The sequence below is a fragment of the Aspergillus pseudotamarii genome, assembly GCF_009193445.1.
Source record: "Aspergillus pseudotamarii strain CBS 117625 unplaced genomic scaffold BDV38scaffold_122, whole genome shotgun sequence".
Classification (NCBI taxonomy): domain Eukaryota; kingdom Fungi; phylum Ascomycota; class Eurotiomycetes; order Eurotiales; family Aspergillaceae; genus Aspergillus; species Aspergillus pseudotamarii.
In genome coordinates, this window is record NW_022475136.1 from 38,436 (window position 1) to 65,487 (window position 27,052).

The window sequence follows — 27,052 nt, forward strand, 5'->3', positions numbered from 1 at the left end:
TTCGTGTTCGGGTCTCAGGCATTAAATGAGTGGATCTGCACGTTTCTCCACTACCAAACGTTTTAAGGCTTCTATAAGTCTGCGTAGTACCTCAGGAGTATCGCTGCAATTTAAGAACGAGTGAGTCAGTGGCGAAGGAAAAAAAAAAAATGAAAAAGGAAAAAGAGAAAAAGAGAAAGAGAAAGGGAGGTGGGCTAGCATGCAAGTCAAGGATACTAACTAGAAAGAGAGAAATAATAATAAAAATAAAAGGAAAAAGGAAGAAAGAGAGGAAGAAAGAAAAACGATAGGGCAAATGCTATAAAGCTCGCCAATAATCTCATCTTTCATGATCTGATTATCCAATTCATCTTCAGATTCATCAGAAATGGGTCAATTTGGCCAACTAGTATGGAGAGGTTTCCCATGTGCTCTGACAATTGGTTCTCTCATCTGCCTTGTCGTTGTTGGCATCGGCTGCACTCGAGCTCACAAGGCAGAGGATTTCTACTTTTTGCGTGTAAGTCGACTATGCCTCACGAGTAGGACTCAATCTCATCCTAAGATCTGGAACAGATTGAACTGCAAAATCTCACGGCAACCCCCCGGTCCATGATCGACACCACCCTTAAGCATTTTGATATCACCCATTCAGACAAGTTCATCCAAGCCCTCGACGAGGTCAACAGCACAACCACGTTGAATGATTTCTTTTCGATTGGACTTTGGAGCTACTGTACCGGCAACATAACAGACAATGGAACGTACAACACCACCTACTGCTCCAGACCTCGAGGCGGATTCTGGTTCAACCCAATCGACACCTGGGGCCTCAATGGCACCAACACCAACGATTTTCTCCCTGGCAAACTCAAAAAGTCGCTAGACATGTATCGCAATGCGTCGCTGTGGATGGCCATCATCTATCTAATTGCTGTGATAGCCACCGTCTTGGAGATCATGACCGGTCTCATCGCCGTTGGAGGCAATCGCCTGGGCAGCTGCTTCGCATGGCTCCTCGCCGGGGTCTCTCTCCTCTTCACCACGGCCATGGCTATCGCTTCCACTGCCATCTTCGCCACCCTCGTCACCACAATCCGTATAGTATTGAAACCGTACGGCATCACTGGACACATGGGTCGACATATGTACGCCGCCACGTGGCTCGCGGTGGTGCTATCATTGCTGACCAGTGCGTTGTGGTTGCTGGACTGTTGCTGTTGTTCCAGGCATCGCACCACACCTCGGCCGATTACGGCAGATCACCAGCAGTCGTACCGCTATCGCTCAGTACCATTGAAGGGTGTGACTGCTCCGCAGGATACCTCCTATCCACCTCCCATGGTCCTTGCGTCGCCGCCCAGCTTGCAGGGATCATATCAGTATCCCATGCATCAGATTCCCACTCCGAGTTCACCGGTAGGCGCATACGAGCCATACAAGCATGTCTGAGCTTATACAAACTCAGACCGTTAAGAGGATCGACAGCAGTTCGTCACACATTTGCTGCCTCTTGAAGACATTTGGGGCCCATGAGGCTTGATGATGTAAAAGTTCATGACATTCGCAGGTTCTTGTTCTATGTATGTCGAGACAATCTACAAAGCTTATATCAATATTCATATAGCAAGTATCTAGCTTTATTACACTACGCCAAGGTGAGAATTTTAACAAGATAAAAAAATAATACTTTCATCTCGACAATTCTAAGCCACCTGCATCTCCCAACTCCCGACTTATTTCTCTCGGCCCCCATCTATTGCCTTCAAGCGTTCAGATTTGCCAAATGATTGGAGAGTGTGATGGTAGTCTAAACTGAATTCTCTATCGTTCGCAGTCAAATATGATTGTTCCTGTGCTGGTGTTACTAAAATCTTCCACGGTTCAAATATACAAGCCCTAATTAAATTTGCATTGATCAAAAATCTCAGGTGGCAAAGCACACCCACTGCTTCTCATGATCGGTATGCTTTGTCTGCTGGATAGTAAATTGCTCATTTGTGCCCAATGGTACCACCTTCCAATTGGACGTACATTATATATTGGCAGTTGAGAAATAAAAAAAAATATCGACCAGGAAAGGGTTTGAACAAACCGATGATGATGATGATGTCAGGTGCCACCAGATAAAAATAATTTTACAGTTCACGGGAGGGAAGGTTAGTACCTTTAGTGTCTCCCCGTTCCCACCTCAACGTTGATGGAACGTCCGAGCGACGCGTCCAGACCGTTGAGGCCAAGTCAAGAAATCATGTTTCCGGTTCTTTCTGGTCCTCTGATAAGCCAGCGATCGGATCGCTGGTGAGTTGTACTGCAGCTCTGGGAACAGGGTTCAGGAACTGCCGTCCTTCCTTATCCTTTATATTTCCCCTTCTCTTTTTTCTTTCTCTTCCCTTCCCTTCTCCTCCTGCGTTTCTCTTCTCTTTTTTCCTTCTTTTTTTTGCCACCCAATCCCCGTCCCTCTCCTCCCTTTTTCCTTCATTTCATTTCTCATCTCTCCTCCCATATCGTCCTCTGGCGAATCCCCCGGCCAGAATGGTCCTGATCGACAAGCATGTCTACACCTCGCGGGAGGAGGAGCGATTAAAGGAAGATCGCGAGCGCATTCGTTACTGGAAAAAATGGGGTCCGTATGTGGCCGAAAGGCAATGGGCAACAGGTAAGTTCTTCCTGAGCTTTTTCTTTTCAGCGCGTTCGTTGCGTGATTCTTTCTCGCTTTGATTTCCGATGAGGGGCCGCGAAACTGATGACCTCATTCTCGGGATCCCCGCAGTTCGAGAGGATTATTCGTAAGTCTTTTTCCCAATGCCTATAAACTTCCTTTCTATGTTTAATTTTTTTTTTGTGCCCACCTAAGTCTATGAAATAAACTAATTGACTTGATTCAAAAGTGAAAATGGCGATGCGTGGAGCTGTAAGTTCTCTTCTTCCCCCCGCCATTATCTTATCTGTCATGTCCCGTTAACCCCCAATTTGCGCCATAGACTTCTCTCATGAGCACGCGCGGTCGCGAACATATCGCTGGGGCGAAGATGGGATCGCCGGTGTCTCCGATACTCATACTCTACAGAACGTTGCATTTGCTTTCTGGAATGAAAAGGAGTATGTCCCCCATGTTGTGAATTCCGACCACTGGCTCATTTTGCACTAGCGATATTCTGAAGGAACGTCTATTTGGCTTGTCAAACCCTCAAGGAAACCATGGAGAGAGTATCAAAGAAGCTCATTTCCACCTTGATAACACTCCAACGGTAAATCTATCCAAGAGGGAAGCTGTCCGTATGGCCCTTTCTAACCGCTTCATTCCAGCATTCCTACATGAAATACCTCTACAAATACCCCCAGAAGAAGTTTCCTTACGAGGATCTCAGAGACGAGAATGCGCGCCGGTCGAGATTGGACCGCGAATACCAGATCCTAGATACCGGCGCTTTCGACGACAACCGGTACTGGGATATTTTCATTGAGACGGCCAAGGAAGACGATGACGAAGAGGAACTCCTGTTTCGCGTTATTGCCTACAACCGAGGCCCTGAGCCGGCTCCCTTGCACATCATCCCCCATGTGTGGTTCCGGAATACCTGGGCCTGGGGCTACGAGGATCAGTCTCACAAGCCTTCCATCGAAAAGGTCACCCCCCTGACAGCCAAGTCTCACCACAAGAAGTTAGGTGAAAGATATGTACGATTCTCCCCCTCCCCAGCGGCGGGAAGCAACCAGGAGGATATCCTGCCAAAGATGCTGTTCACGGAAAATGAGACGAATAACGAGCTGCTCTGGAAGTCTGAAAATGATCAGCCGTACGTGAAGGATGCATTCCATCGCTACATCGTCAACGGCGAAAAGGACGCGATCAACCCGGAGAACAAGGGCACTAAGTTTGCTGCCTGGTATGCTTTCAATGAGGGTAATGAAATCCCTCCAGGCGAGTGTGCTGTTGTCCGGTTCAGGCTGTCCCGAAAGGTCCAGCCGTTCATTGACGAGGAGGAACTGGATGACACTATTGAACAGCGTATAACGGAGGCCGATGACTTCTACTATCACATCAGCCCCTTACCCATGAGCGATGACCTACGAAACATTCAGAGACAGGCATTTGCGGGCATGATGTGGACGAAGCAGTACTATCATTTTGTCTGGGATCAATGGGCAAATGGCGATCCCGCGATGATCCCACCGCCCCCTGGCAGGAAGCATGTTCGAAACCAGCAGTGGAAACACTTGTACATGGATGACATTCTTTCGATGCCCGACTCCTGGGAGTATCCGTTTTTCGCTGCGTGGGATACTGCTTTTCACTGCATCCCTCTCGCGATGATTGACCCCGAGTTTGCTAAGAAGCAGCTGGATCTTCTCACTCGAGAATGGTATATGCACCCCAACGGACAGCTCGCTGCATATGAATGGAACTTTGGTGATGTAAACCCTCCCGTCCACGCATGGGCGACGTTCCGGGTTTTCAAGATCGAGCGGAAGATGTATGGCCGGCAGGACCTAGACTTTCTCGAACGGGTGTTCCAAAAGCTGCTCCTCAACTTCACGTGGTGGGTTAACCGTAAAGACTCGGAAGGAAAGAATGTTTTCGAAGGAGGCTTCCTCGGTTTGGATAATATTGGGTTGTTCAATCGTTCCGAGCCTTTGCCCACTGGAGGCGTCTTGGAGCAAGCGGACAGCACTGGGTGGATGGCCTTCTATTGCTTATGCATGCTCAACATTGCCTTGGAATTGGCTAAACACCGGCGGATCTATGAAGACAGTACGTTGCACCTCGGCACATTAAGAACTTGAAATGGTTGACTAACGGTTGCAGTTGCATCCAAGTTCTTCGAGCATTTCATCCTCATCAGTGATGCGATGACATTCAGGTCGGGAGGTGAAGAGGCTTCTCTGTGGAATGAGGAGGATGGGTAAGAGTTACATTCGAGATTAAAAAGGAGGAGACTCTGATGTGACTTAGGTTTTACTACGATGCTATTTCTTACGGCGAACCCTGGACTCAACAGCTCCCCGTGAGATCCCTCGTTGGCTTGATTCCGTTGTATGGAGTCCTCACGCTCGAGCCCGAATTGATCAACCAATTCCCTTCTTTCAAGCGCCGACTGGAGTGGTTCATTGAGAATAGACAAGATGTTGCCGAGCGCAACATTGCCAGTATGAAACGTCGTGGCAAAGGCGAGCGTCTCCTCTTGGCACTGGTCAGCAAAGACCGCCTGGAAAAGATCTTAAAGAGGATGCTCGACGAAACCGAGTTTTTGTCTGAGCATGGTATCCGATCCATGTCTAAATACCATGGCGAGCATCCTTATTCTATGACGGTCAATGGGCAGGAGTTCCGTGTCAATTATGTCCCTGGTGACTCGGACAGTGCTCTGTTCGGCGGAAACAGCAACTGGCGCGGACCGGTCTGGCTGTGCGTCAATTTCTTGCTGGTCGAGTCGTTGCTGCGCTTCTACATGTTTTACGGCGATAAATTCCAGGTTGAATGTCCTACAGGGTCCGGGGAATATATGCATCTCGGGCAGGTTGCCGAGGAAATCCAACACCGGTTGCAGCATTTGTTTGCCCGTAACGATGAAGGACGTCGAGCGGTACACGACAACTCTGACCTTCTCGACTTCGACGAGCACTGGAAAGATTACATGTGGTTCCACGAATTCTTTGATGGTGATACTGGACGGGGCCTTGGAGCTTCTCACCAATGCGGCTGGACTGGCTTGATTGCCAAGATCATCCATGACACAGGGTAAGTGAACCAATCCAGAATGCTTCACTGTCAGTATAGCCTAACTATATGTACAGAATAAACTGCCGCGTTCCGCAAACCCCTCGCTCCCCGTACGCGGCGGCATCCCACTACTTTGATGATATCTTTAGCCGTTCCCGACCACGCGGCAGCCGTCGACCCAGCGTCCGCCGATCGTCCACGAGTCGTTCCATCGGGAACCGAAGCGACTTCGAATCGGCCTTTGGTGACACTACCGCTGCAGAAAGTGTAGTGGACGATGAAGAGAAAGACCACGGTGTGAACGACCATGTGTCGCATTATGTAGAGAGTCAGTTAGAGCGGGTGAGAAGCCGAGTGTCCATGGGTGCATATGAGGATGAGTTTGAGACGCAAGCCGATCGGAAGCCGAATGGGCATTGAATTGGTACATGGACAGGATTTGGAAGTGATAGATGCCAAGAGAGTATTGACAGGTAATTACTTACATGGACTAATAAGTAGTAGTAGAACCGTATAGTTATAGAACCCTGCATCTAGTTATGTTTAGCAGCAAGTACATTGACAGCCATATGCAGATATTTATGCATGAACAGTTGCCATTTCTCTTTTTAATTGCACTAACTACGTTGGTGAAATGCCACGATACTGAAGAAATATATATATTAGGCTACATGCCAAGCAATCAACAAACAAATACATCCCAGCAGCCCGAGAATAGACAGAAGAAAAACAAACTTGAAGAGAGACATGAAGAGAGATAAAAAGAGGGCAAGTGGTTGTTTGAAAAGATTCTGAGAAGAAATAATCCAACAAAATAACTCCAATCCATGCATTGAATTGCCTTTTCCTCTAATATATAACCCCATACCCCAAACAACATCACCACCACCTAGCTTCCCTACAATCCCAACCGCAGCGAGTAGAGAGAAAGAGAGGACGAGAAAAGAAGACCAGATATAAGAACTCCCATCCAAGACTATGGCTTGATCAATATTGTAAATATGGCTTCCTGCATAAGCTCTCTCCTTCAGTTGGATCAGCATCAGTATCCGTACCCAATCCAGGGCGATCTGTGATATATACATGCACATATGAAGATTGTATGCTCGTGTAACTGATGGTTCAAGATGGTATTGTATTCTAGTGAGCTGTGAGCCCGTGTGATTGTAGTTCCAGGGTAGGATTGCAATGGGAACTTTTTTGTGCTTTCTCTGGGTCAGTGGATAAGACTTGTACATAGTTCTAAAGTGTATTCACGGCGTGTTAAATAATTCTTTCTCTTCATTCAGTTAGGGAATGGGGTTTTGAGTGATGGGATAGTGAGTTCTGTTGAGATTGACGTAGTAGGTAGAGATTGTATTACTTTAATTAGCTCGCTTTGATCGGAGGTGGTTCCAAAGAGGAAGCCTTGATTTGGCTACTGTGTATGAGCTACGAAGAGTCGATTAATAGGATATGTGCATGTCATGTCATGGTTATGGGCAAATGCTACTCTCGATACATTGGCAAAGGATGAAGGGGATAACTCAATTCTGTCTATCACTCAGATCGAGTCATGCGAAATGCCTCAGGTCCAAAAAGAAAAGGAAACAATAATCACTACTGGTCATGGTAGTAGTACGGTACATGGGTCGGAATCAGAGGTATATCTAATTTACAGGGCATCGGTGAGGGCCTTGTTGAGCTTGGCGATCTTGGAGGAAACGCTGAGGTCGATGGTGCGGTCACCGATCTCGACAACAAGTCCACCGACGAGGTCAGGGTTGACCTGGTTCCGTTAGTATTGAAAATCGATCTACCAGAATGGGAGGACGAAAGCTAGGTACCTTGGTGACAACCTTGAGCTTCTTGCCCTGGCTGAAGTGGGACTGGGAGACGGCCTTCTCGAGGCGGTTGATGGTCTTCTTGTCAAGTTCCTGGGATTTTTTGTCAGTAGCGGGTCAAGACAATATGATTTCGCACAGTCGGAGACAGGGAGTGCAGAGTATGGAGGGATGTACCTGAGCGCTGGTGATGTTGAGGTCGATCTCACCACGGTGAGCACCCATCAGAGTCGCAAACTTCTCGCAGACACCCTCCAACAGACCCAGGCGGTTGTTCTCAGCGAGGGTCTCGAGGAAGTTCTTGACAATGTCACCCTTGTCACCGGTGAGCTTCTGGAGCTCCTGGACGATCTGGGACTTGTCGGAGGTAGTCAGGGTGGGAGCGGAGATGAGACCGGTCAACTTGCGGTCGGCCTTGAGGGTCTCGCCGAGAACGGAGAGGGCCTTGGAGGTCTGCTCAAGGTTGGCGGACTTGGCGGAGGCAGTGAACTGTTCGTTGTCATTTGGTTAGTGACGGGTGTTCCAGCTTAGAACGTGGTGGTTGGGGGATTTGGGGCTTCGGATTGAGGTGCAGTCTGAATGGCTCGGACGCGGTTTTGAGGGGATTTTCAACGCCTCGGGTCAATGGAAACCACAACAGAACTCAATCCCACCCAACTCATCCAACTCGATCGGCAAGGCACATACCAGAGCAGTAGCATAGGTACCGTCAACACCGTACAGAGACACAGGAGGCTTGACCTCCTGGGCCGGGGTAGCGTAGGTCCTCAGGCCGTTGACAGCGGCAGTGCGAGGAACGGAGAACTGCTGGGTGGCACGCAGGCCGGCGCGGGCGAACCGAGTGGGCATCATTGTGACAGATATCTAAGAAGACCTCGAGGGAGTGGAGGAGGGAGGGTAGTGGATGCGAGACGGTGCGAACGTCGGTCGGAGAGGGGAGCAAATGGCCGGTGATCGTGCTGGGATGGAGTTGAGTTGATGTTCCGTCCAACAATTCTCGCCGGTCACGTGAGTATCCGCACACGCCGGGTTTTTCGGCTACACTACAAAACACTTTTGACTATGGATAAGATTCTCATTCCGAACACACTCAACACAACGCCGCTCATTGTGATTCCGGGAACCGTCTTTTAATTACAACAATGACAAAATGCTAAACTGCCCCCCCACCAAACGCCGTCATTCAGTGCATTGGTTGATTGGAAACCGACCATCATCGCCATGCCCAATCTAGATCCTTAATTTGCCAAGTCAACCGAACAACTCCGTTAATCACTCCGCAACATGCTCTCAACCAGATCTCCCAGCGGACCCCAGAAGTCTTTCCCGCTCGCCAGCCGATGTTCGTCGATGAACAATACGTAGTGTTTGAAGCTTGTATTCAGATGCGGTTCGAGTCCCAGATGCACGATGACAGGGTAATGATGACAGTAGATGTGTGCGTATACCCGGTATAACCGCTTGAAGATCTGACGGATCAGGCTGGTAAAGGCTTTGGGGAACGGAACGCCTGGTTTGCATTAGCGAAGTCGCTCAGAGACAATGGCTATGGACATACCTAGTCGGCTGGGAAACATTTGTTCATTATCAATATTACTTTGAACCCAGCTCATTAGGTGTTCAATGTATTCCGGAGCAGACATCTTCGTCGGCCGCTTAAAGTGCTCCGAGTCTTGCCAAAGGTACTCAAATCTATCACTCGTGTCAGCCGTAATCCGGACAATCCCGAGGAAGGTTACGCACTCATCTGTGGCTTTCATCTCCGGGCATGACTGTGGTGAACAAAACTCTGTAATAGAACCATAGAGAAGGTTGATCTGATTGTAGAAATCCACCACTGTCGAAGATGGTGTATTAGCGGCGCGTGACAACCACCCGATTGCATTGGCGACAAGTTCGAGAGCTCACCATTAACTGCTAGCCACTCATTCAAGTCCTCGCCCTCAGGAAGCATCACAGCCTTTCTGAGACTCCCACTCCCCAAGGTCGCCTCTGCAAACTGTCTCAACTGGTAACTGCTCGTGCCTTTGGCCGCCGACCGTGGCTTAAACGGCGCTCGTGTCCGCGCATTTCTGGGAGGGGTTAGTCCACATGTTTCGTCTTTAATCGCGCGCACAATCGGCGACAGGTACGAAGGAGGTTCTGTGAGGGGGGAATTATTGTAATGAATCGAGGGACTCAGTCGGAGTGGCAACGGGTGAGATGATGTTGAAGACGATGGCGGGGTAAAGGGAGTAGTATGAGTGGTGGTGGTAGAAGAAACAACAACAGGGGTAATGGGAACCGACATGGTGGTGATGAATGAAGCCATTCTTCTTTCTCTTCTCGGTCCTTCCTTTCTCTTTTATCGACCCTCCAGATCAAGCGCGCAAAAAAATGCCCCGCTCTCCGACCTCCAAGCAATTGGATCTGTACTGATTTGGCTTTGTTGCGGTAGGTTGAAGTGTTGATGTGCGCGGCGTGGGTAGTCGAGAATGCGCCTACATTCCAGAACCGGACAGGCAGGGGTTAATCGTGGGTAAAGCGAGTGAGTGATGTTGGAGGGGGGATAAATCTCACTTTTCACGGAAAATGCTCTGGGTCTGTGATTAACTCAATCAGGTGACGGTGCGGCTGAGAGGTCTCCAGCTAAGAAAATCAAGAAGCGGTGGGCAATCGAAAGCTCTCCGATCAACACAAGCTCAATTCCGTCATCGATCAAGGTTCCCTTTTTCTCCACGATTTGGCCAGAGCGGAACCTCTAAGCGCATGTGTTCCATGGATGCCGAAGGCACCAGTCATGGTCAATCCATGGGTTGCCCGGGTGACATCCACCGCTCCCCTTCCACGGAGCCACATTCAAGGGAGATCTCGATGGATTTATTAGGAATGATTTATGGTTTATTTTGTATTTGTATATTACATTTAAATCAAAGACCAAGGGGGAAATAAATAGAGACAAAGAAAAAAGAAAAAGAAAAAACCCGGACGATCTCGATTGCGCTTCGTTAACAATGTCTTGCCAATAACATACATACATTTATTTGCCCCACGCATGGGGAGGATATCTATGAGAGTCATTAAGAAAGGGACATAGTAATTCCTTCCATATAGATAGAGACCGCAGGGACATGCCAATCCATGTCCACCGCAAAATTATTTATATAGAGTATCCTTCATTCTCCTCAGGGAGTCTTTCTCGGACTGTCTCCCCATATACCGTGATAGGGATCGCAATCTCAAACGACTCACACCCGATGTTCTCTAAAGCATTCATAATCCGTCCCCGGTCGTCTTCATGCACGGTTTCGAGTAACGTAGCGCCAGATGGGCCGATTCCTGGGTCGGTGTGCATGGTTGGCGTCACAAATTCAAACCGTAGTTCCCACTCATGGTTGACTCCAGTAGTTAGGATCGTAGGGGTAGCAGAGATGGGGATAGCAGGGCTAAAGACGACTCGTGTGGAATACAAGGTGTTTTCGAAGAAAGAAGCATGCACTTTTCGAGTAGCACGGCGGATGCTTGCGCCAGACCGCACTGCTAATGACCCAGCCACTTTCTCCGATGTCTCTAGCGTGGCTCGAATTGCATAGCAGGGAAGCGCAGCACCGGCAAAGTTCACCGCAGCCATGATAGTTTCCCCTAATCGATGAGCTGGTCGATTGAGCACCACAACGGCAATACGACGCCCATTACGTGCAATCTCAAATCGATTGGGGCTGCGCGACGAGTTAAGAGCCTGGTTGCTTCGCAGAATCGCAAGATCAATGGCATCCTTGCAGGACAGCGGGCCCAACGACAGGTCGTAGCTTGGGCGCTTCTCGAGAGGAGTCTCAGGGGGTTGCAGAAGAGCGCCCTGGGAGCGTTGTTCGAGAATATCATCCACATAGCCTAAGAACTCAGGCGCTGAGTTCCACGTGGTACCGCTGATACTTTTGGGTTTAGTAGATGGTGGCGGACTCGGCCGAGCCTTCTGTACTCTAGCTTCATCTCGGAGAAGCACATAGGGGTTCATCAAGTCATGGCCAAGGATATCTCCTTGACCTACAGTACATTAGTTGCGCCATAGAGAGGAACTAATGAGCCACATGGAGCTACTTACCATCGACGCCGCTAAATACACGGAACGGTATAGTAATGCGGTTGACACGCTGCGGTTCATTACGGACACTTGGTCGTTGTGTGCCAATGACTAGGTTATAGGAGATCTTTATGGCCTTTCCCTTGTGGCTTGCTGGGAGACCACGGGGTAAAGTGAAGGAAAATGAGTAGGATTGCTCTTCTCCGGGTGCTAGTCGGAGATCCACGAAGAGGAGCGACTGGGGTGTGGATAGTAAGGGTATCGATCGTGATGAGGTGACACCTCGCATATCGCGTAGACCATCAAGCTCATTGTTGGAAAGTAGACCGTTAATGGACTCTTCTATTGCGTTCCATTTAAAAGCGCCCCAGAAACCACCTCCTTTACGATTCTTATCGCTGCTTGCGGCGCTTCGTCCATTGGATATACCGGCAGCATTCCCTTGGTCACCCACTACGCCTTTCCTCTTGACTTCCTCAAAAGACGACTGGTTGATCAGTGAGCCATCCACTGTGAATGATGCACTTATCTGGGCATATCCCATGAGCAACGTCTGGCCGTTGGGCAGCCAGGCCGCAGAGTCAACGCTGGACATGTGCCGCCCGTGTCGAGACACAGGTGTTCGTGGGACTGTCATAGAGTAGTTCGTGTATTCCGACTGCAGGGTTTCTGAGGAATTATTCCCGACAGAGTAGAATTCACCGCTGCTTCTATGGCTTCCACTCAAGCTCGACGTCGACATAATCTTGGTAAGCTGCGGCAGGTTACCTGGCGCAGCTAAAGCAGAGGACTCTTTACCATTCGGCTTTGCTACCATTAGTGCGTTGCCATGCTCCCCAGCCGGTATCGTTGGTGATGCGCCGGGTCGGGGATTGCTCATGTCGCTCGCGGAAGGTGGGAATTTGAAATCCATTGGAGGTAATTGAGGTCGACGTGCAGGCCCCCGCGGCGATTCGGCTGATTTAATCGGACTCATCGTACCGGATCTAGAGCGACTAGCCCTGGCCGCCGCATCCACATCGACTCGTAGATTTTGTGGAGAGACGTTCATGAGAGATTCAGGAGGTGGGACACCCCGCGTGGTATGACGCCCACCTAGGTTGTAGTCACTGTCAGTGCAAGTTACGAGATATCGAGCGCGGATGCCAAATCAAGTGACCTACTTTTAGGAAATATGTCATCATAACCTTCGAATCGCTTCGGTACCACCTGCAAGCTCGCAGAACGCCCATGCCCTCTGGCTGGCCTCGAGCGGTTGAAGGGGGAAGACGTTTTTGGCGTCCTATCCCCACCTCCTTCGCTATCAATTGATAATATTGAAATGGAACGCTTATGCTTGTGACTGGGGGGTGGGCCATTGCGAGGTGTCGAAGGAGGCGGAAAGCTATGGGAACCGACCAATGGTGAACTTAACGATGAAGAAACGCGATGGGACGGGGTTCTCCTTGAGAAGGTCGTGGAGGATCGGCGATTTGGGTTGGAGAATAGATTCCTCGGCGATTTCAGGGAGAAGAAGGAGTCCGAGTGAGGCGTGCTACTGCCCGGTCGAGACGATTTCCTCTGAGGTGAGAGCTGTCTGCCATTGTTGCTCTCCACATTTCCCTCCACAACGTTCTTGAAAGTTATTGTACATTCCACATCTTCACCGGCGAATATTGTTTGATCTTTCCATTTCACAAAGACTTGGATGTCCGACGGCATGGCGAGGGTCGCAAGGTGACCATATGGGCGGAGAAAAGCAGCAGGAAGCAAGAAGCTTGGGGTAAACGGTGGGTACCAACAGCCGCCACCAGAGGTTGTCCGCTTCTCCTCCGTTTAACGCCGCCGATATGGTAAATGAATAAGATAGGTGGGGAAGCAATTGGCAATAGCCGTTTATGCCATGTTGTCAAATTGAATGAGCCATCGTAAGCGAGAGAACGAGGGGAAAGGGAAAACGAAAACGAAAAAGAAAAAGAAAACTGCGTGAATGAACGGGCCAGAGTCGCGTTGCATGCACCTTGTCGGCCAAATCGAGAGTAACCGTCAGACACTTTTTAAGGTTAGCGTCGTTTATAGTCCAACGGGGACTTTTCCATGTTTTTTAGTCGCTTCGGTTGGGGTTGATAATGCAGGTGTTTATGAAATGCCCCGGATGAAATCTTATGTTATCCTGTTTTTATTTTATTTTATAGCCGTAGAATTTAGTCTAAAAAAAACAATAGGGCTTGTTTTACGTGATACAGAAGAATCACTTGGTAAAACATATCTCCGCAAAAGGGACACATTAATTATGGAGCCTAGTAACTTAGGGATTCTGCACAATGCCGGGAATTTCAAAAGACCATGGGGTAAGGAGAAAGGAAAAAGAAGACAAAAATAAAAACAAAAAATAAACGAAAAAAGAGATAGGGAGGAAGAGAATAAGAAGAGAAATAGTAATAATAATTTTGGGCGTTATTATGTACTATTAGCTGTATTATATGTCTCTTCAATATGCACGATGCTTTCATGATTCTCTGAAACACGACAACAGATTACTCCGACGGTTTGTTGCCTTTTTCACCCTTACCATACAGTATGTTTGAGTCGTCTAAGGCCTCTGTGCGTTTTGTTTTCGGTCGGAGACCTAGCTCCGATAGATGACTCCAGATTCGATCATGCCGCTTCTCCCATCGCTTGCGCCGGTCCTCCATTTCTGCTTCGGAAGGACGCCATTTGCTTCTTAAAATACGCCTGATGGCTTCCGGTGATACCTGGAATTGCTCGGCAAGGACAGGGGTCGTAAACTTGTCCGGAGCTACGGCATGTAAGTGGCGGATACCCTCGAGAGCGTCGGGCGAAAGCTTTTTAGATGGATTCCATCCATCCTTGAATTTCTTCTTCAAGGCTTCTTTTTGAACTTGCCAGTGCTCCTTCTTCTTCTTAGGTTTGTAATCCGGGGAGGTACGGTCACTGCGTGCATGTTTCTTATCGCGAGAGGATTTGACAGCGGCTGCATCAGGTTCTGCTTGCGATGATGATGATGATGATGATGATGATGATGATGCAAACTTTGCCTTCTTCATCTTTCTCGCAGGTTTATTTGGGTGCCGCCGATCACGACGGTCTGCTGCATCCTTTGCAGGCGCTCCACCAACAGAACCGTCCCTAGCGGCATCTAGTTGTTCTGAACTTGATTCAGTGATGGCTGGTGGCGAAGATGGCTGTGAGTTTGCGTGTGATCCTGGTTGAGAAGCAAGTAGCCTCGAGAGAGAAGCAAAACTCCGGCCATTGCTAAAACGGTGATGGGAGTAAGACACCTGACGCAGAGAGACGGGACGGGAGGAATGAAGCTCAGAGGCAAACTCGGAGCGATAAACGTTGCGTAGAAGGGTAGGTAGAGCTAGCCTAGCAGAACTGGCACAGAAGGCTGCCATGGTAAAGCCTCTTCAAGCAGCTATAGAGGAGCGAAGAGAGAATGTTGTCGATCTTTGACCTGAAAAAGTTCGATAGCAGAGAAATCTGGAAAAGATCCAGAACAGTTTCCACCTCGGGCGATAAAGATGGCCACGTGACCCTGTCGGAAAGCGGTTAGATTGATGTTGGATTTTGACAATAGATCAAGATACAAAAGTAGCCCTGAACGATTCTGTCACAGAAAATAAAGTTCAATCCCCATAAACGCAAGGGTATATGTATGTGATTGACAAATGGAGCTCCATGGAGGCCCTGGCAAATAAGGAATAGACCTTAATCCACCAAATATCAATTACGGAGTACTTTCTGCCATAAAACCCTAACCCCTATATTTCTAGTTCAGAGCTCTCAAAATTGTTGCATACCACAGGTGAGCTCAGAGAGAGAATCCTATCCTAAGCTCGCCAGTATTGCTCGAAGGCTCAGTGCTATCATACACGCGCCAACTGTTTATACAGCTGCTGTTCAGCTGTAATATAGTGAACATAGCCTAGCTACATCTTGTGTCCCCTATCATCCCTCACCAGTTGTCCTTGCGTCAGAGAAGTGCTGAAGTGTTGCTATGGCTTAAGGTGGAAAGGATTATCCCTTCCCTTTTATATTCGAAGTTTTGAATGGGGGTTTTGTTTAAGGATTCCCTGAATTACCATTCTGGGAAGAAATGATTGGCATCTCCACATCCAGTATGAGACTAACTAGAAGACTAGACCACTTGGTGCTCTGTGACTGATCCACAAGGGGAGTTCAAGCGCGCTTGGTGCCCAGCCAAACATGCTCCTTTTTTTTTCTCTTTCTTTTCTTTTCTGGTTTTCCTTTTTTTGTTTTTCATTTTCAGACCTAGGTTCAAAATTAGCCAATTTCCCTCTTCCCTTCCGGAGGATTTCCCGTATGTATGGAGGTGACCCTTCATTTAATTTACTTCTTTCCAGATGAACTTAAAATTGGCGGTATTCGCCCAAAGGAGTATAGGGTTGTCATCTCCCAAATAAAGAACAAAAGGGAGTCTCATTCAAGTAAATGATCTCCCTTTTAGTTGATGGATCTTAAGATACCCTTAGCTTGAGAGCTAAAAGGTTTGTCTCTTTCCCTCTGTCAGATCCTCTCTCTGCGCCAAGGATTAAGGGCTGAGAGAGGTTCGCCAATCCATCTTTCATTTATTCATTCATCATTCGTCTCGTGAGTTGGTTTCTTTGGGATATTCTCCGCCCGCTGGAATGCCGCAAAAACACCTTGTTTACTGACGGACATACGCAGTTGTGCTCCCTGCTTCCATTCCTTTCAGCTTCATTTCTACCTTCAGTCTTCCGTACCTTCGCTAATCTCTCTTTTCGCCTTTTGGTCTTTTCTTCCCTCTTTCTCCCTTCCCACCCCAACCTATTGGTCGCTCCTTTATACCCGGTCCACATCGACTGAGCTTCTTTCTGAGCTCCCCGAGCTCAGTCATTCCTTCACCCCTCCCACATTTGTGCTATCACCCACAAAACGCCTCGCCTGCCAAGTTCAGTCTATCACCACTGTAATCAAGAGGCTTACTGCTGCAAAGCAAGAAAACATATTCTTACCTATTTGCTTTCTCTGGTTTCTTCTGGTTGCGAATTACTGAATGACACCGAAATAGCTTGTGAAAGCTACCAGCCGAAAGCGCGACCAAAACCCTAGTCGAGACATACGTTCAAAATTTGAGACTTTGTCCATAGAGGTTTCTGAATGATTTTGACCAGATCCATCCCAAACTGGTCATGGCGTACAACTCGTTGAACGCCAAAGGCAAAGCAGTTGGCGCAGGCTCGTCCCTTCGAATCACACCCACCAATTCTCCAGGCTTGAGACCCCCGCGGACTCCCAACAAAGCACCGCAACACCAGGCAACCTTATCCCTACAGACCGTGATCGGTACGACTACAACTTCTCCCCATGGGTTTTCCAGTCATGACCAGAGCAAATCGTTTGCCATTTGCGCCGGTTCAGCAGCCATCCTGGCTGAATTAGACGAGGCGGGCAATGTGAATCAACGCTTCTTCCGAGCACGCCCCTCTGCCTCGAGTGTCCACCCTGTCACTTCGTTCTACCATCAATCTACTCCTCCAAGTACACCAGATACTCGCACCAGGCCGTTATCAGGCGTTAAGTCCACAGCACATAGCGCCATTCTCAACGGCGCACCGGCGAATGAGCTGGCAGAAAGCAACAGCAGCCGCGCCTGGTCTTCACGAGAAAGAGTAAAAGCAGTTACAAGCGTTTCAATTAGCCCAAATGGGAGATTCCTTGCTGTGGGCGAGGTGCGTGGTTCAAACACCCAATCTGGCCATAGTGCAGTGTTTACTGATCTTCTTCTAGACTGGATATGGCCCTAGAGTCTTGATCTACTCAACTGCTAAAGACGCCCCTTCCGATGTTCCGCTGTCAATCCTTACTGAACATACCTTCGGCGTCCGCGGGCTTGCTTTTAGCAGTGACTCCCAGTACCTAGCTACGCTTGGTGACACTAATGACGGCTTTCTGTTTGTTTGGTCGGTCAGTCTGAAAAGTGGCGCCGCAAAGCTCCATTTAACCAACAAATGCACGTCTTCGATACGGGACATGTGCTTCATGGGTCAAACTTTGATCACGTAGGTCTCTCCAGACAATTCAATGACATGATAAGGGGACTAAATCATATTTAGGGTGGGAGTTCGACACGTCAAAGTCTGGAGACTGCCAGAAACAAGACCTGCATCGCCTACTAAGACTCGCCACAACATGGAATCCGCCCCTAGTTCACCTAGCTTTGCTCCGCGAGCACTGTCTGGAAGAAACTGTTTACTGGGGTCTTTGGCAGAGAGCACGTTTACAAGCGTGGCAAGCGTTTCTGATCATGAGGCCGTGGTAGGCACGGATACGGGTGCGCTGTGTTTTCTCAGTGACGCAGAGGGTTCTCAGAAAATAACTCTGGTGGAGAACGTGGGTTTCAGCATCACGTCCTTGATGGTGGACTCGGATCGTTCCTGTGTATGGGCTGGCGGTCGAGGCAGGCGAATGCAGAGATTCCCATTTGAGGTTCTACAATCATCTGCTGCCCCCTTGTCGCCTGGCCTTTCTGAAACGCCCTCCGAGGAACAGAAAGGCAGAGGGCCTGCTATCACATGCATGGGATCTCTGACAACGCACATAGTTACAGTGGATACGACCAGAGCTATCCATATCTACCCGTTTGATGCCATGGACGATGAACAGAGCCACGTGGAGACCACTATGCCTGCTCATCGAGATGCTGTGCTTGGGATCGGTCCATTAAAAGTACCGAATGACCTGGAGGCCGATTTCTTCACGTGGTCATGTAATGGCACAGTGAACTTCTGGGACACTCTTGGCAAGTGCCGGGGTTCTCGAGTCATTCCTTTGGAGGAAGTTCCGGGTGTCGATGAGGAAGCCTCAAATGAATTGAGGGTAGTGAGGGCCAGCGATGAGATGAATGTGTTCGTTTCTGGCGATAAATTCGGTGTGTTACGAGTGCTAGAAGGACAGTCTTGGAAGTGCATGAATCAAGTCCGAGCTCATGGAGCCGAAGTCACTGGTATTGCGTTGAGCACAACTTTCGACTCTTGTCTCATCGCCAGCTGCGGCCGTGACCGCATGGTACAGCTTTTTCAGATAACAGAAGACAACCTAAAGTTAGTCCAAACGATGGATGACCACGTAGGCGCTGTGGGGCAGGTTCTTTTTATCAACGATGGGGAAAACCTTCTCTCATGCTCGGCTGATCGCACAGTACTGATTAGGGAGCGTGTGACCCGAGAGGCCGATGACGGTGTTTCGATTGCTTACATGATTTCCAAAGTCATAACATTGAAATCGTCCCCGGTCTCTATGTCCTTGTCCGCAGATGATGCAGATGTCCTTGTCATATCCACGGCAGACCGATGTGTACACCAATATGAGATACCGTCCGGCCGCCATCTGAATTCTATCCGAGCTGTCGATTCCGATTCAAATGATGCTGTGGTAATGGGTGCATTGACAGTAGCTGGGGAAATCTTGGGACATAGTCCCAAGCTATTAATAGGAGTGGCCAGCACTGATAAGTCGATACGTGTGTATGACTTGGACCGAGGTGTATTACTCACTGGTGAATTCGGCCATACAGAGGGTGTCAGTGACGTGCAGTTGCTAGAAAGGAACCCTGATCCGTCCAGTCGAACCGTCGTACGCACATTGATAAGCTCAGGTATGGACGGTGTTGTGATGATGTGGAACATTTCAGTGCAGCCCCTCCAAGCGCAAGAAATCACCAGAACCACGTCGAAGGAGGAAGATGAGGGTGCAAAGGAGATGGCCCTTTCTAGACCTCCTATACGGAAGATCCTATCAAAGAATGAACTTGCCGAATTTCGACATGAGCATGGGACAGGGACCTCTACACCGACGCGCGAGCAATCTCCGCCACTCATACGCAAGTTGTCAAAACTTTCTCTTGCGCCCTCGTCGACCAAGAATGGAGATGCTACGCCAGCGACACCGACACCAGCATCAGCACGCTCCAGCTCGCGCCTAGAGAGATTACGTAGGACACCGTCGCCTCCTAGTCCCAAGTCAACCCCCGCGAAAAAGACCAGCCACTTAAGCCACAGCAATCACCGCTCACCATTAGACATCCGATCCCGTACTAGGTATGGCGGAAAGACTGAGTTTGGCAGCCTTAACATGTCTACCGAACAAGTCTGCCGTACACTGCGAGCTTATAGAAAGAAACTTAATGGAACGAAAGAGAATCTGCCCTCTCAAAAAGAGCTGGAGCGGGAACTTGGGCTTACGCTACGCGCTTTACATTCTCGGACAAAGGGCAGTGAAAGCACTGGAACTGAGACCGACGGCAGTGGAAAAGAAAATGAAAACTTGAACATAGGAGAGTCCTCGGTTCGTAATCTCAATATCCATGCCCGTTCAACTCCTAACTTGAGTCAGAAGCAATCCCCGACATCTTCCAGTAGTCACTCGACCGAAGAATATGCGGAGTGATGAAATATATTCCATGTCACTCTTTTACGCCATTGAACGCTTTATACAATCTTGTCCCGATCGTTTCGAGTTCAACATTTTCGTCGTCTTTTCCACAGTGCATCTTGTGGGCTATGAAAACTTCTATATCGGACTGGGGATTACCAATCTCACTTTGCATGGGAAAAGCGAAGGGTACTTTATTTTGGGTTACTTATGTTTGAGAGTGATCTTCCCTAGCATTGCGGATGTTTTTTTTTTCTTTGGCTTTTAATGGGTTCTTTAGCAGGTCTTGTGGAGTCTTCGGTAATGGCGCCCTATCTTTCCCAGTCCTTTATCTCTATCTTTATTTCCATTTCTTTTTCTCTTATTTTTCCAGATCGTGTGCATTTGCAACCACAGCCATTTGCCCTGTTGGGTAGTTCGAATATCTCTGTCATCCCTGTTCACCTGTGTTTTCTTCTCCTCCCCTCCTTCTTTTGTATTCCCTTTTGGCTTCACCAAAGCCCTTGTTATCTTCTCCTGTTCGAACTTAAAATGATACCCAGTCTTTCCTACGGGTGGCGGGGAAGCCTTGTTGATCGCAGCCCCCCAAACCCCTATTTTTATATTGACAGTGTTTTCAAAACCCCGCTCAGAGCTGAATGAAGCCTGTTCGACATAATCGTGATGTCCGTTCCCTATTAAACGGGTAACAGTTTTTGGTTTACTTGTATTGAACACGAGTATCTGGACTTCCTATTTTCCCAGCCTGCCATTTTTGATAAGCCTTTAAGCTCTTGGGACAAAAAGCAGTGGAACAAGTGACTGCATGATAACTCCGAAGCACCACTTGCATTTACCGTGGCACCATTGTCGGTAATTCCTCTAGTGAAGATAAGAAACTGCCGAGTCTGTTTATCAGCAGTCTTATCTCCACTCTCATGCCTCCGAATCTCGCCCTGGGAGATATGCTATGATACCATTACGCCTTCCTACGACCAAATTCAAGGACAGGAGGTGAGATATTCTCCATATGATTAAATGGTCAATGAGTTACCACTATAGGATGTTCTCTGCGCTGGCTCTAATTGACCACCGAATTCAGGGGAAAGACATCTGCTCATTACTTCAGAAAAACTCGACCCGTGAACACCTACCCGCATAGGAAATGTAGACGCTGATCGTTATCTATACCCACCTTTTCTTTCCGCTAGGGTCCCAACCAACGAAGGCTATTGTGTGGTGAGGAAAAGCCGATAGGTGCTATGGTGCACGATAGGGTGACGGTTAAGATCATGGCCGAAATCCAGTGAAGAGCAGTCCGGTTGAGCCTGACCCACCATCACAATTACCAAGCATATAAATGCAACCCGAGCCGTCGTGCGGAGAAATCATTCAATTCCTGAGACTTAAACGCCCCTTCTGTAAAGATGTGGCCCACTCGCTCTCTTTCATCGTTGTTATTTCTTTCCCTGGCCCTGGGTTCACCCATGAGCCAACCCGGAAATAGATATGCTATCCTGGATAACGACTGGGGGGCAGTTAGCTTTCTTCCATTCTTGATCGCACTCAAGAACGACGTCCAGGTTTTGGGGCTAGTCTCCGGTGAGCTCCTCATGCTTTCTTATACAGTACTAGCCACTGCTCTAACACCCTTCTAGATACTGCCAATTCCTGGCAGCGTCAATGCGCATATCATGCACTAGCCAACTTAGAGGTCGGGAACCTCAGCTGCATACCAGTCTATGCGGGCGCCACCTATCCCCTAATCAATACACCGGAGCGCTTCCAGGCATGGGAAAGCGTGCACGGCAAACTCCCCTGGGAAGGCGCTTTTGCTCTAGAGAATGCAACAGCAGAAGCACTCGGTAATGACCCAACATCAGGGAATCCAAATCGGATCGTCAAGCCCGCTTTTGTTGAGGGTTTCCCAACTACTAAGATCAACCACTCCACGTCTGCCGCCAACTTCATGGTTGAGATGGTCCACAAATATCCGCATCAAGTCTCCATCTACTCCGCCGGGGCGCTGACCAACATCGCCTTAGCAGTGCGAATGGATCCCGATTTCGCTTTCCTGGCCAAGGAACTGGTCATCATGGGAGGCTATGTGGATGTGAATATGTATCAGGTCACAGGTGATTATTTGCAGGCGGACATCAACTCCGATGTAGGTGTACTAACCCGCACTCCCAAGGATAAGTTAAGTAACAGCAATCACAGATCAACTTGATGATCGACCCGGAAGCTGCAAAAATTGCTCTTAATGCAGAATTTCCCGAGATCATTATTGCTGGAAACGTGGCCAATCAGGTGCAGTCAACACAAGAGTACCTCGATGAGGTCTACACGGTCAAGAATGAGTATACCAAGCTCTTCCATGACCACTATGGCACTGAGTTTCCTTTTTGGGATGAGACTGCGGCTGCCCTCATGGTTGACCGTTCTCTTGCTACTAATACTACGACTGGTAAGTGAGATGTCTGGATTCTGTATTTCTCAACAGGGAGTGACGTTACTAACTACTTGGTAGCCTATATCGATGTCGATATCTCTTATGGAAGTCCTAATTACGGAAACATCCATGTCTACCAGGCCATGCTTAAGCCACCGGGCGTGCGCAATGTCACCTATGTGAACCGGATCGATGGCTTAAAACTCAAGGACATGATGAAGCAGGCTATGTGGAAGCCTCCCACGTGTCCTTGAGTGGATATCCTTTGTCATGGCTATCTTAGGGTATGACGGCACTTATCTTGATTATAGATATAGAACGGTTGGGGCTATGAGGTCATAGAGACTTTTTGTATGACAAACGTTGCCGGACTAGTCCTTTCAAGCTTTATTGGGTCACACACATAGTGAATATATTCAGACCAGATAGAAGATCTTGTGTTACAAAGAAAATGTCAACAGGTGCAGTAAACCCAAGGTTATCAATTAGACAATACCCAAGCCATCCACGTACATGGTCCGAACCACATGGCTGTGCTCTGTGTTAGTATGTGATTTTCGAACTCTCCATAAAGCATGAGATCTAGACGAGGTGAAGAGATCTCTCCTCTGCTATGGATAAAGTTGAGGTATGGTCTGATGTGACCCTGTCCAAGAAACGCTATTCTTGAGTGTCTACCTTTTAAATGATGTGCTGTGTCTAGTTGGTGATGTGAAGTAATATGTTGCAGGAATTTGTACAGATAATGCTAGTACGACACAGCAATTCACTGCGGACACAATTACAGTAAGTACAGGTGGTAGGACGAAGGAATAATAGAAGCAACATGCTATCGGAGGGTGAGAAGAGGGGAAATTAGGGATGAAAGTAGATGAGGGCCATGCGCAGATCTATAGTCACAGCGCCGTATTACTGTGTGTGTGTGTGTGTGTGTGTGTGTGTGCCAGTTTGCCTTTTAATGCCTGTTTCAGGGTGATAATGTGCTTGTCTGGAAAAACACAGGTAGTGCCTCATAATATTTAGATAAAAGTACTTTGCCGTTGATTGAGGGAAAGTTTGATTTGGGTGAGACTAGCGGTATAGGGTTCAGAAATTTAAAGAGGATCATTGAGCAGTGGGATTCCAGTTAGGAGATCATCTGACTGCGGAGTATCTTGATTGAACATTCGGGGCCTGGGCGTTATGATGGAGCTAAGGAGGTGGAGATTGTTGTTGTAGGCAAGGGGTAGACTAAGTAAAGAGGCGCAGTGTAAAGAAAATATGGTGTATTCCATACATTGGGAGCTTATGGTTCGGGGGTGATGGAAAATTTCTTTTTAGGGTTGGGGATATTACGGGATGTGTCATGTCTTCGAAAAATGGCTACATCCATGTGGGGTAGAGATTGCGGGCAATTTCTTTTAATCTTTTTTTTTCTTTTTCTTCTACCTTTGCCCAGTTCGAGTTGTTGCGTCCCTTGATAATGGGGGTAATTCTATGGTAAAGAAGGGATACGAGAACACAAAGAAGTTATTATTACTAAATTAGCAAACGCCTCTTATAACGGCTCTGGCCATGTTGGGGGCCCAATATGCACAGTACAATAGTGTCTCGGTTTAAGCCACCATTGCTGACACCTCAAGGTAGGGGTCTCCTGGCCCTACAGCCACAAATCGTACCCGAGACTTATTGTGATTAGGTGTGATGATTGTTCATATCCGGCGGGATGACTGCAGGCTCGCGCTCGGATCGCTGGTTCGTATAGACAACTTCTAGGTGGCACGCATACGACCAGAGCGGGACCCAGCTCATAGAGGTAGACAATGCATATAACCTTGAACTGCGGTTGCCCGCTGTAAGAGACATGTACTCCGTATTGATCGTCCTAAAATCTGGAGAAGCACACCATGAAATACTCCGTCCTCAAATGCAGGCATTGCATTTGTCCAATCAGGTCTTATCCACGGGTTCACTGGTCGATCCGACTCCAACAGTCGCATGGGGATCGGCAGTTGCGCCGCCTTCTGTGGCAGGAGTTGCGGCGATCTCGCCCGACCGCACACCACCCCGAGTGGGTGAAATGGTCAACTCACTCACCTGGCGTTCTTTGTTCTCTGGTTAACTAGGTCCTGGTGGGTGCGAAACATGAACTAGTAAAAACTTTAAAAAAAAAAAACCACTCACCTAAATCCCGAATGCGCTGTCGCAAAATTTGATTCTCCCTCGCAAGCATTGCGGCTTCGGCCTGGTAGTATGCACCTTCGTCACGGCTGCTCCGTCGTGCCGGGCTCTCACTGGTGCCCGCGATCCACTCAGGTCCCTCCGGCCCGCGGGGTGCATCGGACAGCGGTCGGAGACTAGGCGACGCCGCCTGGCTCGACGGCCGTGAGGGTCGGCGGCTGGACAGCGACGAGGGAAATTGAGTTGATGTTCGACTGCCGCCAGCCGAGACGGGTGGGATGGTAGGAAACGCAGAGCGGTCCGAATCATCGATAGCCGTGCCCTGGGTACCCTGTTGCTGTTGCTGCTGCTGTAATTGCTGCAGTTGAGTTTGTTGGGTTCGGATCATATGTAAGAGTCGGTTCTAACCGAAATCCAGATTAGTTGACATGTATCGACAAGGGGGTGTGGCAATTTAACCGCCACGGCAATGATACGGTGACGGTCGGGATCATACCACTTGGGCTTCTTGCTCCTGCTCCAATTCTTGATGCAGCTCCCCCAACGAAGGGGCACGTTGGTGATGCGGGTCCCCGGTCGCAATAATCGGGCTGCCTCCGAGGCTCGATGGGCTAGACGTCCGAAGTCCATGAGGACCTAGTGAGGAGCGGTGGTCGGACGGGGCCATGGAGTCCCCAGTCGGCTCATTATTATTCAGGTTAAAGTTGGCACCGGCAGCGGACCGGCGTCGCTCTGGCCCCGACATGCCCGCACGAGAGCTGCGGGAAGGCCGACGAGGGACCTCCGAGGTATGATGATAGTTGTTCTGATTATTGTTGTTATTATTACTCACGGTGGCCAATGCAGGGGAGAACCCGGATGAAGAATGCTGCTGGCTGTCAGAAGAAGTGGGGAGATTCCGTGTTTGACGCGGGGAGGCAGAAGAGGAACGCGACGGGGGAAGTGAGTTGATATCGGGGCACATCCTCCTCCAACAGGGCGATAGAAGAAGGCGATAAAAGGAACAAAGGGTTCAACTGTGGGCTTTTCCCTGAATATAGAGGATAGACAGAGTTGTCAGGAACCAAGATAATGTCAATATTCAAAGTGACAGACACAACACTGGATGCAGTGACTGGAGTTAGTGTCAAGTGGATGCGGTTGGAAAGGCGGAGTGCTCCGATGCGGCAGGCGGTCAAGCCAGTTTCGAGCGGTAGCGGGTCACGGGCTTGAGTCTAGGCCGAGACTGGAATATGTTGCCTGCCAATTAAATCCCGAAAACAGCCGAATGAAAGCGTCGATCATTGAGCGCCTGAATACCCAGACTGTTATGCCTGAAGGCATCCCACGTGATGTGCTGGAATGTACATAAACCTTCTACAAATAAGGATACAGAATCAGGTATCCATGATGGATACTAGAGTTGCCCTTTTATGCAGAAGCAACCCACACGAGTCTGATCAGCGTCGCCCGTGCCGTGTCGGGCACTTTTCCATGAGGATTCTAGAAGCTGAGGGAACAATACAATCGAAGATTATACGAACATGTCGAAGTGAGAGGGCATTCATAGGAGGTTCAAGCCGCTACACAACTTTCTTTTCACTGATTAAAGCCGCAAACTTTGCTTCGGCCCTGCCCAGACAGGGGAGGAATAGCTCTTCCATAGGATCACTTGGCATCCGGCCTTGGCTGGCCGGATAGAGGCCCTCTAATTGCCTTAGCTCGAGTCCAGGCGCCCAGGTTACCCGGAATCCTTGGCTGGATATGCTTGTTCTCACCGAAATCGTACCCATGACTAATGTGAACAGAAAACCTATGTACCGATATGTATACACATTGGGTGTTTTGGTTATACATGATGTTGATTGTATGTTACACGACTTATAAGCTACAATATCGTGATTGGGACAATGAAGAATGTCTTTGAAATGAGTGTAGTTCAAGAGGCTGCTGTGTGTCTATTCAACTGCACCGACGTATGTGGCGGTTGATGCCGCCAGCCGGAACTTGTCTGTGGTAACGTATCACGAGATAACCGCTTCGTGGCAATGACGATCCTCGGTCTTTATGATTCTCGGAGCTTTATTTGTTAGCTTACGGTATAATTACATAGTAAAGATTATTATCAGGATTATCCATGCAGTGTCTGTTTTGACTGAGAGACGTTACTTGGTACCTTGACTAGTGAAAATCCCCACTATCCGAACGGTTTATGATTTAAGGGTAGAAAAGAGCGCCCTGGTGAAATGAGAAAACCGGACATGCGATGGATTATGAATCTAAGAACCTATTTAGAGGGACAAAGAAACTAGTGCGAGAAATTTTCCTTGACAAGCTCCGATATGGGTTTCTAGAAAAGACGAACCCTTTCATCATAATTGCAGGGCAATATGACGCACATCAGGCAGCACATCTTCCATTTCCTTTGTTATCTGGATGAGTGTATACACTTTTTTCTTTTCTTTTTTTTTTTTTTT

The 27,052-nt window shown here is 48.6% G+C and overlaps 10 protein-coding genes across 10 annotated transcripts; 4 read left to right on the forward strand and 6 right to left on the reverse strand.

Annotated features, from left to right (window-relative positions):
• Positions 1–367: 367 nt before the first annotated feature.
• Positions 368–1,431, forward strand: BDV38DRAFT_288935 (SUR7/PalI family protein; the record flags this gene model as incomplete). The annotated part of the gene is made up of 2 exons (XM_032061141.1): positions 368–499; positions 556–1,431. 2 exons carry the CDS (start codon positions 368–370, stop codon positions 1,429–1,431), a joined length of 1,008 nt encoding a protein of 335 aa, XP_031907245.1.
• Positions 1,432–2,514: 1,083 nt separating this feature from the next.
• Positions 2,515–6,124, forward strand: BDV38DRAFT_276172 (uncharacterized protein; the record flags this gene model as incomplete). Its single annotated transcript, XM_032058166.1, has 7 exons — positions 2,515–2,638; positions 2,964–3,081; positions 3,131–3,230; positions 3,289–4,735; positions 4,790–4,886; positions 4,937–5,722; positions 5,779–6,124. 7 exons carry the CDS (start codon positions 2,515–2,517, stop codon positions 6,122–6,124), a joined length of 3,018 nt encoding a protein of 1,005 aa, XP_031907246.1.
• A 1,025-nt stretch (positions 6,125–7,149) lies between these two features.
• On the reverse strand, positions 7,150–8,475 carry BDV38DRAFT_265239 (F1F0 ATP synthase subunit 5). The gene is made up of 4 exons (XM_032056343.1): positions 8,215–8,475; positions 7,705–8,016; positions 7,531–7,620; positions 7,150–7,472 (listed from the first exon to the last, which is right to left on the reverse strand). The coding sequence occupies exons 1-4, from the start codon at positions 8,377–8,379 to the stop codon at positions 7,359–7,361; spliced, it is 681 nt and encodes a 226-aa protein (XP_031907247.1). The 5' UTR covers positions 8,380–8,475; the 3' UTR covers positions 7,150–7,358.
• A 119-nt stretch (positions 8,476–8,594) lies between these two features.
• On the reverse strand, positions 8,595–10,211 carry BDV38DRAFT_30940 (Mob1/phocein family protein). The gene is made up of 6 exons (XM_032063150.1): positions 10,087–10,211; positions 9,816–10,007; positions 9,436–9,599; positions 9,271–9,364; positions 9,086–9,219; positions 8,595–9,037 (listed from the first exon to the last, which is right to left on the reverse strand). Exons 2-6 carry the CDS (start codon positions 9,836–9,838, stop codon positions 8,796–8,798), a joined length of 657 nt encoding a protein of 218 aa, XP_031907248.1. The 5' UTR covers positions 9,839–10,007; positions 10,087–10,211; the 3' UTR covers positions 8,595–8,795.
• Positions 10,212–10,562: 351 nt separating this feature from the next.
• BDV38DRAFT_30924 (putative intracellular protein transport protein (Sat1)) lies at positions 10,563–13,381 on the reverse strand. Its single transcript, XM_032063148.1, has 3 exons — positions 12,751–13,381; positions 11,609–12,682; positions 10,563–11,550 (listed from the first exon to the last, which is right to left on the reverse strand). Exons 1-3 carry the CDS (start codon positions 13,286–13,288, stop codon positions 10,667–10,669), a joined length of 2,496 nt encoding a protein of 831 aa, XP_031907249.1. The 5' UTR covers positions 13,289–13,381; the 3' UTR covers positions 10,563–10,666.
• Positions 13,382–13,763: 382 nt separating this feature from the next.
• On the reverse strand, positions 13,764–15,064 carry rrg9 (mitochondrial ribosome assembly protein RRG9). The gene has a single exon (XM_032063151.1). The coding sequence runs from the start codon at positions 14,983–14,985 to the stop codon at positions 14,104–14,106; it is 882 nt and encodes a 293-aa protein (XP_031907250.1). The 5' UTR covers positions 14,986–15,064; the 3' UTR covers positions 13,764–14,103.
• Positions 13,822–14,605, reverse strand: BDV38DRAFT_265261 (uncharacterized protein). The gene has a single exon (XM_032056344.1). It carries the CDS (start codon positions 14,077–14,079, stop codon positions 13,903–13,905), a length of 177 nt encoding a protein of 58 aa, XP_031907251.1. The 5' UTR covers positions 14,080–14,605; the 3' UTR covers positions 13,822–13,902.
• Positions 15,065–16,598: 1,534 nt separating the features above from the next.
• Positions 16,599–20,146, forward strand: BDV38DRAFT_30959 (WD40 repeat domain-containing protein). Its single transcript, XM_032063152.1, has 4 exons — positions 16,599–17,304; positions 17,363–17,634; positions 17,689–19,918; positions 19,970–20,146. The coding sequence occupies exons 1-4, from the start codon at positions 16,765–16,767 to the stop codon at positions 20,018–20,020; spliced, it is 3,093 nt and encodes a 1,030-aa protein (XP_031907252.1). The 5' UTR covers positions 16,599–16,764; the 3' UTR covers positions 20,021–20,146.
• A 523-nt stretch (positions 20,147–20,669) lies between these two features.
• Positions 20,670–22,805, forward strand: BDV38DRAFT_290635 (Inosine/uridine-preferring nucleoside hydrolase domain-containing protein). Its single transcript, XM_032061526.1, has 4 exons — positions 20,670–21,586; positions 21,643–22,151; positions 22,205–22,451; positions 22,515–22,805. Exons 1-4 carry the CDS (start codon positions 21,412–21,414, stop codon positions 22,688–22,690), a joined length of 1,107 nt encoding a protein of 368 aa, XP_031907253.1. The 5' UTR covers positions 20,670–21,411; the 3' UTR covers positions 22,691–22,805.
• A 1,560-nt stretch (positions 22,806–24,365) lies between these two features.
• On the reverse strand, positions 24,366–25,560 carry BDV38DRAFT_288943 (uncharacterized protein; the record flags this gene model as incomplete). The annotated part of the gene is made up of 3 exons (XM_032061142.1): positions 24,366–24,520; positions 24,600–24,999; positions 25,093–25,560. The coding sequence occupies 3 exons, from the start codon at positions 25,558–25,560 to the stop codon at positions 24,366–24,368; spliced, it is 1,023 nt and encodes a 340-aa protein (XP_031907254.1).
• Positions 25,561–27,052: the final 1,492 nt, after the last annotated feature.